Raw genomic sequence first — 12,187 nt, 5'->3', positions numbered from 1 at the left:
TTACTATCGCTACTATATTACTACGATACCACAATACTATTACTATCGCTACTATATTACTACGATACCACTATACTGTTACTACAATACTATTACCAAAATATTGCCACCACAACACTGTTATCACAGTGCTGTAACCACAATACTGTTAAAACAGTATTGCCCCTGTGGCTGATCCATGTGCTGCAAACGACGCTCACAGTATGTAGAGCAGGGACCCCCCAGGTGGACCCCCACCTCAAGCAGCGGGGAACATCTCAGGAGTTCTCAGGGCTTGAAAGTGACGGTCATTCCTAAATGCCCCTGCATGCTAATTCTCTCCATCCTCTCCATCCTGCTCTTGGGATACGTTTGCATTCTCCCTGTTGTGGAAAATGTCAGTTTGTGTTTCAAAGCCAAACTGGACCTTTCCTCTGTTCTGAAGATGAGGAAGATGAGGAAGATGAGATCTGCTGTCCATGCAGACAGACATGCTTATGTTAGTGTGTCAGTCCAGTGGTGAATTATGAATGTGAAACCGTCCTAATCTGGCCTCAGGGTGTTGGTGGACTCCTGAGCCACCCCCCGGACATGCTAGCTGCTGCTAGCGTTACTGACCAAAAATTACTAACACTCTCCCCCCCCCCCCCCATATTCCTCTCAGGCTAACGGTGGCTGGCAGGATGCTCCAACCCCCTCATCAGTGACTTCCCCTACAGAAGGACCCGGAAGCGTTCAATCTGACACCTCCAACTGATCCCCCGCTCCTACATCTCGCCGTCCTCGTTGGAACGTTCTCTCCTGGGACTGGTTGTGACATCGTGTACAATACAGTCACACATGGCAGGAGGTGTCTGCGATGACATCATCACCATTATGGACTATCTCACTCTGGACCACTCCACCCGGGGGGATCTTGGTATATTCTAGCGTGGGCACACACACACACTCAGCCACATATCGCCACATCACACTACCTCGATTGGAAATCACAGCAAACATTTGCGTATTTGTATCAGTATTGCAGTTCTCATAACCTGTCATGTACAGTCATTAGGCTTCTTTGTTTTTGTTTACCTGTAGTGCCAAACTTCTTTTTCATACATTTTTATGTCACTTCCTCACATTTTTCCACACTGCACTTGGTGAGTTTCTGTCCAAGCAAAAACACACCAAGTGTTTCTTTGGCTTTCAGGTACTCATCAGTGTGAATTGTTTCTCACAAAAGGCCATCAGTCTCTGTTAGCTTCAAGCTAAATATCTGTGGCTCGCTCTTTCTACATTCTGGAGTCAGAGTGATGAAGAAGGGACCTTGAGACATCTATGAGTCAGTACTTGAAAGGTAAAATACACACTTTGGGAGCAGTATTCTTCTACGTGAGTCCTGTTAGCTTTCAGTTGATATACAAATATTTAACATATATAGTTAGCATTCACACCTTGTACAACAGCGTCCTGTCATGCATCTTATACAGTTTTTGTGGTGTGTCATATGCAGTATAACAATGCAGAAAATCCACCATCTGCAGCTGACAACTGACTGTGACACACAAAGCAAAGAATCCAGATGTTTTCGTCCTGCTCCAGGTAACGTTAGTCACAACGTTCTCAGAGAGCAAAAAATCTGAACTGAGACACAAAATCATTGACAGCAATTAATAAAGCACAAGAGCGTACGAGGCGAGGAAGTTCCCAGGTGTAACTGCTGTGTACGTGGGGCACACGAACAGGCGCCGTCCGTGTGGAGCCGATACTTCTGGCCACCACCTGCTTTCATGTTGTTGGGATTTTATACACTTGCATGTCAGATCTTTCATTTAACTTCATGTATGGATTCGTGTTTGTTCCACAATCGTGACAAAGTCACAAACCTGAGCACAGAATCAATTTAAGTTTGATCAATTATTTACCAGATAATTTTGCCTCATTTTACTGCTAAGATGCGAACATTCTGCATCTCCAAATGTGCCATTTTCAGGATTGAGGCTGGATATGAATCCATAGGTGTTGAGGTCATCGCCATCAACTACAAGCAATCATACAGTCGAAAGTAGATTAATGTCCTTTCTTGTATGTACAGTATATTAGGACACATGAGTTATCAGGATTTACAGACTTTGATACCAAAAAGCAGAATTTTTATCCTCCACATTGGGATCAGCTTTACAACTCTTTTCATATTTCAGGAGTACCGAACATCTCCAAGTGTTCAGTACAAGCCAAAAATACAGCGGAAATACAATAGTTTCAATAAAATGACAGTGGAAACAAATACCCTGATGGCACCAAATCCAGATGATTTTTGAAGATATTTTTTATGACGCCATTTGATGAAAAACTCATTTTTCACTTGATGTTTTTCGTTTGGTACAGAACGTGGGTTTCCTGCGATCGTTCGGTGTGATTTAGCCCCAGAATGCTCCACTTACAGTGTCTAGATGTGCACCTTTACTCTCTGTTTGCATCTTCGGCTGGGAAATCCCAGTTTTTTGTACGATGACCACCGCCGCTAGCCCCGCCCCCCAGATGACGACTGTCCGTGTGGGAGGCGAAGGAGCAATGATGGAGTATCCGTCTGCAGCCTGGTGCTTCTCCACAGTGTGTTTACATGTATGTTTGTACATGTGTCCCACATGTATGAGTCAACCGGGGTGTCGCGCTGACCTGCTCAGTGTGACGTGGACTGGCCCGCCGACAGCAGCCACACCCAAACAAATCACATCACCTGTCAGATATTATTGAGGCTTCATGGGATGATGCTTTTAGGGTTTGAATATAAAAGACAAAGTGACGAAAAGAAAATGAACAATTTGTAAAAGATGGGATGGAAGATTTTCTTTGTTGCATGTCTTTTGTTCCTGGACAGAATAACGTACTGCAGTGTTTTGAATGTTCTCTTTTTATATGAGGATTTCAGAGTGAAATCAGGAGCCTTTTTCTGGACAGGTTTGAACTTTTGAGGTCTCTGCATATGTAAAAAGCTTCAAACGGAAAACTGTTGTCTTTTTAATTCCAACTCCAAACCTGTTTTCTGTGGAAAAAAAATAGCTGGAAGGTGTAGGTTTTATGGTCTCTTCATTTGTACTGGCAATGGTATCCCAAATAAATAGTTTTTGTTGCATAAATTGCAGCTTTATTTTTTTTATTTTTTTTCATTTGCTGTCCTTCAAACATGCAGCAAATTCTCAGCTCCTCTGCCGGGGTCGAGAGTCTCTGCAGGACACGAGTTAACACGTCGCAGCCTCGACACCTCTGCCTCACCGCCCAGGCGGCGCCGCCGACATGGCGCCGGACCTGCCGAGGGTGTGAAGGGGACGTTTTCACAGTTCTCCGAGTGAGTGAAAGCTGCGAACTCCCGGCAGACAGATGCCAGCCCCCCCGTGCCCACACCCAGCGCTCCCTCCGAGGCATGGTTAATGAGCGGAACCCTGGAAGAGCAGGAATCCACACTTATCTCTCTCCCCCAGATAAACCAGACAGGATGTCTGATTTTTGCTCCTCCAATTCATCCATTCAAAAAAATTTACTTGTGGATTAGGATGAGGTTCCCAGGAGCGTCTGAATGTGAGAGCGTGACACCGACTGTGGGAGTGACACACAAACATGATCAAGTGTAATTACATGGAGGAGCCTCCTCGTTTCCGTCTTAGCCTCCGCTGAAGAAGAGCTGGACGTGCATGGTTTATTCATGCCAGATGCGTTGTGAGGCTGATTTCGTCGTGACATTGTGAAAAAGTGCACATCCCATTCAGAGAGCAAATCAGTGCGTGTTCCTCTGAGCTGCCGCTTCCTTCACTAACAGGCTGCATCATGGTGGAAGACAGACACCTCCCCTCAGAGGTCCAATATGAGGTAGTACACAAAAAGATCCCCCATAAAACCCCAATACTTCTTTACTGTCTTCCATTCTGCAGTTCAACAAGCTTTCCCTTAAAAGGGGTGCATGTTGACTTGTCCAACATTGAAGGTTCCATACAGTCGTTGACCTCGCGGTATTTCTACGAAGATATTTCAGTATTTTTGTGACAAGTTGGGATGTCAGAGACAGAGTGGAGGTGGAGACCACACACTGGTTGTTGACTGTGTCTCCTGCTTCAGTCGCTGGTGGATGTTGATTGGCAGCCACTCCTCTATCATTGATGGTGTGCGTCGTTATTCTCCTGTCCTCCGTTCCTCTATCCTTCTCTCTGCTTATCTTTCGCTCATTCGTAACCGTCTGTCTGTCATTCTCTCTTCCTCCTTTCCCTCTCTCTGTCCCACTCTTTTTTCTCTTCTCCATCTTCGTCTCTGTCCCTGTCCTCTGCTCTTTCTCTCCCTCCAGCAGGTCAAATCAGACGTCCGTCCCCACTGATCCTGGATCTGCTCCACCTTCCTGCTGGTAAAGGAAGGTTTTCATCTCAATAGGGAGGTTCTACCCCTGCTCTACTAAGAGGGAGGTTCTAGTCCTGCTCTACTGGGAGGGAGGTTCTAGTCCTGCTCTACTAGGAGGGACGTTCTACCCCTGCTCTACTAGGAGGGAGGTTCTAGTCCTGCTCTACTAGGAGGGAGGTTCAAAGCTCTTTACAGCGTCATCTCATTCACACACACTCACACACTGATGGTGGAGGCTGCCATGCAAGGCACCAACCTACTCATCAGGAGCAATTATGGGTTCAGTATCTTGCTCAAGGACACTTGGACATGGTCACTGAGGTTGAGGATCGAACCAACGACCCTTCGGTTGCTAGACGGCCACTCCACCCCGAGCCATGCTGCTGGAGGGGGTCTGAGGACATCCTAGACAGGCTTCGCTTCTGCAGGTAATCAGCGACTGTGGGTGGGTTCCAGTCACTGGTGGAGATCCACATTTGGAAAGCGTTCAGTTTGGCAGCAACTGGAAAGCCTCAGTCCCGTCCTGCTTATGCCACCCACAGATCTGTAATGAATTCCTCTGATCCAAACTTTCATAAAGAAGACATTTGGAGATTTCACAGATGAGCGTGCGTCATCGAAGCCTTTCAAGTTCTCTCAAGCGTGGAGCATTTGAATTAGACTCCAGTTTATATTGGAGCGTTTTGGGTGTGGGAGTTTAAGACTATGAAGTGTTTCTTTATATTTGCCTAAAGCTTCCATAATGAGCAAGATATGAACCTTATCGTGTTCTTCAATTAGAGCGAGAAAACCTTTAAAAGGGTGCCAGCAGATGCTCTTATTAAAGCAATGAGCAAGTTATCTCCTCCAAACATGAATCAGAAATGACACAAACACAAACGGCGCTGACGGTCAAGGACGTTTGTGCTGTTCTGACAATTATCACACCCGCCTCTAGAAGTCGACTTGCTCTTGTTGATTCTCCTGCAACTGTGAGCTCATTTGTTTGTTTTCTGTTGCTGTTTTTAAGTGTTTTCTGGACATGAAGTTCTTCTGACATGTTTTGTGTGTTACGATCATGTTGTCGTGATGGATTCATATCAGGTCCCATTGTGTGCCCTATGTTGGACCCCCCCCCCCCTTTCATTTAGGACAGCTGTCATATTGAGTTCTCTCATGATCCTCCAGTGTGACCTACACTCTCCTTCTCTTGCTGTTCATCTCTCTCTCTCACACACACACACACCCCACTCAGACTTATTAATTCTAATTAATAGTCAAATTAAGGGGGGGGGCAGTGAAGCCCAGCTGAATCCTCATGTGTGGTAGGGGAGACTGGGGTCACTACTAACCCTAACTAGTCCACTAGTAGTTTCACAAGTGCACACTAACTCATAATTCCATTGGTTTTTCATCAACCCTAACCAGAATGCACACTGGTCCGGTGAGAGATCAGCAGCGCTGCAACAATGAGTCACGTCAGCTTGACGTTAGCTTGTTGTCCACCTGTTACTGGATGTTTTTATGGCCCAAATTCCTTCAGCTCTCAGGCACCAGTTCAGGGCTCATCAGATAATCAATGATTTGAGTTCTACATTCTCGTTACACCTAACAACTACTGTACCGTTCAATATTCACCTTTGACCCTGTGAAGTTGCTGATCCACAGCTTGAACCTTGTTTTGACAAGTGACACATTTTCTGTCGGAAAATCAGGGAGACACGGCACCCTGCAAAAGCTTGTGACAGTTTTTGTGTGTTTTGGCCCTTTTACGGTTCGACTGTGTCTTCTGACACACTTTAATCTTTGCGAGATTCATTCCAGTCTGTGAAAACCCTTAAATCCAACAAGCGAAATCCAAAGTGCACATAAATATCTGCTTCGCTTGTTTTATAATTCGGACTTGATCTGCCAGAGTGACCTTGTGCAGCTTCCAGCTGTCTCAGCAGAGCGCCTGGCGATGGGACGGAGGTTGAATGTAGGTCAGCCATGGGCCTCCGTGCTGTGACAGCAGTGCAGTCACCGGGCTGGGTAGTAGGACGGGATTGGAGTGGACAGACAGGGCCGGCGCCGTGCGAGGCCCCCCTCGCACGTCAGCACAGATACTTCCTCATCTCCCCCCTTAAACCCTTTGACATTATCAGGCCACACAGGACCACGTCCCCCCTCATTATTCTCACCTATAGCACCACCGTCAGAGAGAAGCAGGAGGACAGACAGACATGTCCGATATGCAGGATGCTCTTTTAATGGTTACACTGCCTCAAATACTCTGGTAGTCCAGTGCAGCGTGTGTCAATACTGGGGGGAAACTGGAGCTGCTCTTAGATGTTCTCACATTTAAAATTTAGTTAAAAATGACTTTGAAAATGTGCAGCTACAGAAGAAAAGATGAGGATGGTTTAAATGCATTCAAATTATGAGAGAAACAAGCACGTCCTCAAACACTATTTACTGAAAAAAATACTTCAACTGTCCACAATTTTATAGATGTTGACATACTGCCATCTAGTGGCTCAAAGAGAAAATAAAGAAAATCTTGTCAACTGTTAAAAATAAAAGTATTTTAGCAGTGAAAGTAATTTATAAGTGTAAATTGTTCAGAACACAGGAATGCGTGTGTGTGTGTGTGTGTGTGTGCGCAAGCGCGCTGTCTATCTTGCACTCAGCGATTGTATGGATGCATTGAACCAGATGCAGACTTGATGTTGGTCTTGATGCTGCTGGGCATTTTTCCTGAGGAACAAACATAGATGTAACATTCAAAGATGTTCACAGAGACAGAATAACAGCAAGAACTTCACAATTTCTACCAACTGGATTGTAGCAAATAAACCACATCAGAAGATGGCGGTAGAGGCAACATTGAGCACTGCTGTGGGTGTAGCAGAGTAAAAGAAGAGGAGCCTGACAGGAAGCATCAGCTACTGTCAGACATGTTGCCACCAAGACACAACGTGCCAGTAATTTGCTACATCAGAGCTGATTGTATCAGCGGCTTCGTCTCCTCCTTCACATTCATGCTTCTGTGTAAGAGGCAACGAGACATACCACCTCGCTTGAGGACGCGTCCACCTCCACAGAACAGTTCTACGGTACGTGCAAGAAAACACCTCAGATGTACCAACATGATAGAACCAGTTTCAGGTCTAACGCAGAATGTGAGTGTCCACCTGACCCTAACGCAGAATGTGAGTGTCCACCTGACCCTAACGCAGAATGTGAGTGTCCACCTGACCCTAACGCAGAATGTGAGTGTCCACCTGACCCTAACGCAGAATGTGAGTGTCCACCTGACCCTAACGCAGAATGTGAGTGTCCACCTGACCCTAACGCAGAATGTGAGTGTCCACCTGACCCTAACGCAGAATGTGAGTGTCCACCTGACCCTAATGCAGAATGTGAGTGTCCACCTGACCCTAACCCTAGCCACCCAGTGGGTGAGTTGAATGTCCTGTTAAGGACTCAACAGGGACAAAAGGACATAGAAGGAGGTCAATGGTGGTAAATGGCTGTTACCAGGGGTCGTTCTAGGGACTCACAATTACAAATTAATTAATTGACCCAATCACACACACCTGTCCATCGGTAGCTCACAACACTGCTGCGTCCCATTCGCTGTGCTTTGGTCTAAAACGTGCAGAAGAATTACTGGGATGTATCCCTTGAATTCAAATTATTGTTACAAAAGCTCCTGTTGGAGGAACTCCACCCGACTGTGCTTCTGTAGGTGTATCTGAACTATTTGTTGTCATTAGTACTTTCACAGAAGTAGTTTTCAGTCCTGGTTTATCCTGGACTGATTATGAATCCTATGAATATTTAGTGTTTTCATTTTCAAAATCAAAATACTATTAAAACTCTAACTTTCCATGCAACCTGTGTTGTAGTATTTGATAGTCAGGGTTCAGGGTCCCCAACACCACCACCAACACACACAGTAGGGCACTAGTGTACTAATCTGGCTCTCCTGGTCTCCTACCTGGCTGTCCTGGCTGCTGAGGGGCCACCGGACCCCCCATTCCTCCCTGCTGGCCTGAGCCCCCACCGATGGTGACCTGCTGTAAGGTTGGACCCCCACTCATCATGGGCCCTTGTCCTGGGTGTCCAGAGGCCACTGGCCCAGGGGGTCTGCATTTGGAAAGGCCCTTTCCAAATGCAACTGCTCCAACTAGTGCGTTGGTGTCCGCGGGGTTGAAGGATGGTTTATTCTGTCGTATTCCTGGGGGGGGGCATTGAGAGCAGAACAGCTAACCCTGAAACTGTCTGCCCTCCCACAGACCTTCTCCTGATTCAGGTGCAGTGTCATGCACCAGAGCACCGGGGCTCTGGCCTGCTCCTCCTCCAACACATACCTGCAGTTTCTGCCTCGCGGTCATCGCGAGGGTTGTTGAGCTTCTCCAGAAGGTTGGAACACAACTTATTCAACGTCTGGATCTGTTTCTGTGAAGAACACGACAATGACTGTTGGAGACTGAAGGCAACCGCAAGGAGGCAATCAGCCCGCACAAGGTTGGCGTACCTGGGCCACCTCTGGGCCGATCCGCGCTGCCTCGGCACTCAGCTGTTTCTCCTGCTCTTCCACCTCGGGGTCCGGTTTAGTCCTGAGGTAGTCGGGCACAATCTCATGGCTGAACACGGGAACACGCTGCTCTGTCAGTTTCTGTTTGGGAACAAAGAAACAGCTGCTTCAGGGACAGAGTCCAGAGACCTAGAACCCGCTGGGGGGTGGGGATGGGGACAAAGAGGGAGTGTGGGGGAGAGAGAGGTACCTACAGCTAATTCTTCATCCCGGTCTGGACACAAGAGCAAGGGGATTATGACCTGGTTCCGGAATGATGGCGTCTTCTCGTTCTTTAGTAGTTTGTTGATGGTGTTCAACTGACCAGACAGGAGAGCAAAGTTGTCCAGAACAGAAGGCCTGGGGAGAATGAATGAACACACACACACATTAGTTCCTCTTCGCTTCATCTTGACCAGAGTCTAAATATGGTCACTGAAGAACTGCACAGGTCCCAGGTAGGAAAACGTCAAAATTAATGTGAAAGGCAGAAATGTGAACAGGAACTTAAGCCTGGTGTTTGGTAGTGGCCGTCTGGTCCTAGGAGACCTCTGTGCTTGTGTCCATAAGAACTCTTTCTAGTCCAGGAACCTTGGCAGAGGCAGCAGAGCCCTGGTTCCCATCTCTAGAAACTCTGGCACTGGCAGCGTCCAGCTCTGGGTTCTGATACTTTAAGTCCTTACTTTTATTTATTTTGTCGAATATAAACAAAACAATCATGTTGTGTGGTTCCTCGTAGAGGTCCTGTTGGGTTCTCTTGAATGGAAAGACCCAAGATCCAATCTGGGACCCAACATGGTCCTGGGTCCATGATTACAAGGTTTGGCTCTAATGCAGCAGGTCCCAGGTCTGCTTAAAATGAGGTGTAATAGCCCAGAGGCCTGAAACAGACCCAGGTTTGATGAAGCTGCGTGTGTGCGACCAGAGTCAGAACGGTGACCGTGACATTACATCAGGAACAAAGTTTTGATTTAACTTGTCAGCATCACAATGAGTTGTTGAATCGTCCATCACACAGACAGTGCGAGGCAGAGCCGGGAGGTTGGACTGACACTTTCTTCATAACCAGTAAAATCTGTCAGTAATTTCAGCCAGTAAACTTTTAAACAGTAAAAGCTTCAACGGACACATCATTCCTTCTCCAGTCAGACACCAAAAACACCCACATTTGAGTCAACAAGATAAATATTATCAGATTCATCTGAAAGTCGGAAGAACGTTCAGTCAGCTGGAAACCAGGAGTCAGCAGGTTGAACGAGTCACAGTTGTAGTATCTGGTTCTTCGTCCTCCTTAAATCCTGTTTCCATGCAGTAAAACAGTTGTGATATCTGAGATTTATGGTTGTACTTGTACTGCACAAAATCTATTACCGACCAGGCTTGGCAAGGATATTGTGCTACTGTTGTGGGAATGACTGCCGGGGCTTCACCAAACGAACCATCCGTAATGTGGATGCAGTGGCCGAGTGGCGAACCGCCGGGAGCTCGGCACCGACATCTGAACGCCACCGTGCTGTTACCGATGTCCGGCCCGAGCAGGATCGGAGCTACCAGATCCACGATCCCTCGGGTGCCAGGCCCTACGGGGAGGGAAGCTCCTGCTCACCACGTCAGCCGCTCGTACTCGTTTTCCAGCTTGTAGATGAAACTGTGAAGCGCGTTTTTGACGTGCGCCACCCGGGAGATGAGCGACTCCACCGCCGCCTCCAGCTGCTTCTCCTCTCGTTGCTGGCGTGCAGAAAAGACAACTCAATATCCAGCAGTAATAATGACACTGATCAAGCTGGCAGTTCCCATTGATCCCGCTACTGCACGCACGCACCGCTGAACGCTGCTTTCACGGTTCTGCGAGCTAACCGCTAACTAGCATTAGCTTCGTGTTACTACAGAGAACACGAAGAACCGTAGAACATCACGACCATCACTCGCAGCTCTTGACAATTTACATACAACACGCGGTCTTTTACAAGTATTTACTATAAAGTTACATTACCTGCATTGTTGACCTGGAAGCGGAAACGCTAAGTATCAGTAAAGACACATTTCCGTTTTACCCCTTTCAAAACAAAAGCGTCAGTTTATGGGGAAACCGTACCAAATACATCCATGTTCTATACCGCTTATCCGCTAAGGGTCCTGAGGGGGTGGAGCCTATCCCAGCTGACATTGGGTGAGAGGCGGGGTTCACCCTGGACGGGTCACCAGTCCATCTCTGGGCCATCAGGGGTTCAGTATCTTGCTCAAGGACACTTGGACATGGTCACCAGGGGAAGTGGGGATCGAACCAGCAACCCTTCAGTTGCTAGATGGCCACTACCTCTGAGCCACGGCACCCACGCACCAAAAACATGGTCAATGTAACATCGTCCTGTTGTTATTATGCATATGTGCATCGTCCCTCTGCTGAGCCCTCTGCAGATTGCTAACCCTATGGACTAATACACATTTTTTACCGATTTTTTCCATGACTTTTCCACCCCTGAGGAACACTTCCATGACCATACTCTGACAGGTCTTTTCAAATTTGAAAAACAAAGAATCAACCTCAAAATTAAGCTGAGAACATTTAATTAAAGCAGATTTAAAGTTATTTGGTTTCATACAATATAATCAAATCAATGACCTCAAAAGATCTATCAAGTTCATCTGAGGGTTTATACCCTACCTTACCAAAACTGTCCAGGACGGGAAATGGCCATTTTCAAATTCCATGATTTTTCCAGGTTAACAGTCATCCTGAACATTTTAAAATCAGCACCAAATTTTAAAAGGTCCATGTAGATAAACTTCCTATCGAGATTAATAAAATTAAATTGTTATATTAAATCCACATGAAATATTAAAAATCCACATTGAAAAAAATAATCTTAGAATTTTAAGTAAAACTGTTACACCGAGATTTATGGTTTAAGTGCTCACAATCTCTCATTTGAGGGTTCATTGTGGAGCAGCTGCAGCGCTGGCGAACAGTGACACATGACAGCAAACACCAACTGTTGAGCGTACGAGTGAAAGAACTCCCTTATGGAGCAGCTACCTGCTGCTGGGAGGAAGACGTGATGGAGGAGGTTCATATCCACCAACCTCTCCACCTTCTGTCTGATTAGCATTCGTTGTTGCCCTCTGGCCGTCGTTATCACGTACCTGAGTAAAGCCAACCGTCAGTCCAAATCTTTGTCCCTTCTTCTGTCAGATTGTTACACTCAGACGTCCTCATTTCAACTGGCCGGTGTCTCCTGACACAATAATGCCCCCTGTTTCTTATGTTCATTTTGCTGTTTTCATTCATCTCAACTT

The 12,187-nt window shown here is 46.6% G+C and overlaps 2 protein-coding genes across 7 annotated transcripts in view; one reads left to right on the top strand and one right to left on the bottom strand.

Moving 5' to 3' along the window:
• Positions 1 to 3,115, top strand: part of LOC147250093 (pre-B-cell leukemia transcription factor 1-like) — a 59,576-nt gene extending 56,461 nt beyond the window's left edge. For 2 of the 6 annotated variants that reach the window (XM_086224219.1, XM_086224218.1), the window contains exon 9: positions 644 to 3,114. In XM_086224219.1, the coding sequence (XP_086080345.1) occupies positions 644 to 736 (93 nt within the window). In that variant the 3' untranslated portion in view covers positions 737 to 3,114. Of the gene's footprint in view, positions 1 to 643 lie in introns of all 6 variants that reach the window. The other 4 variants (XR_015119232.1, XR_015119231.1, XR_015119230.1 and 1 more) reach the window with 4 other exon arrangements.
• A 3,427-nt stretch (positions 3,116 to 6,542) lies between these two features.
• med8 (mediator complex subunit 8) lies at positions 6,543 to 11,030 on the bottom strand. The gene is made up of 7 exons (XM_086225178.1): positions 10,884 to 11,030; positions 10,497 to 10,618; positions 9,106 to 9,250; positions 8,852 to 8,992; positions 8,685 to 8,772; positions 8,312 to 8,551; positions 6,543 to 7,065 (listed from the first exon to the last, which is right to left on the bottom strand). Exons 1-7 carry the CDS (start codon positions 10,887 to 10,889, stop codon positions 6,995 to 6,997), a joined length of 813 nt encoding a protein of 270 aa, XP_086081304.1. The 5' UTR covers positions 10,890 to 11,030; the 3' UTR covers positions 6,543 to 6,994.
• Between the last annotated feature and the right edge of the window lie 1,157 nt (positions 11,031 to 12,187).

This window comes from Aulostomus chinensis, chromosome 14, assembly GCF_037954235.1.
Source record: "Aulostomus chinensis isolate RoL2024-O1b breed Wild chromosome 14, RoL_Achi_v1.0, whole genome shotgun sequence".
Taxonomy (NCBI): domain Eukaryota; kingdom Metazoa; phylum Chordata; class Actinopteri; order Syngnathiformes; family Aulostomidae; genus Aulostomus; species Aulostomus chinensis.
Note: the sequence above shows the minus strand (reverse complement) of the source record. Positions and strands in the feature narration are given on the sequence as shown.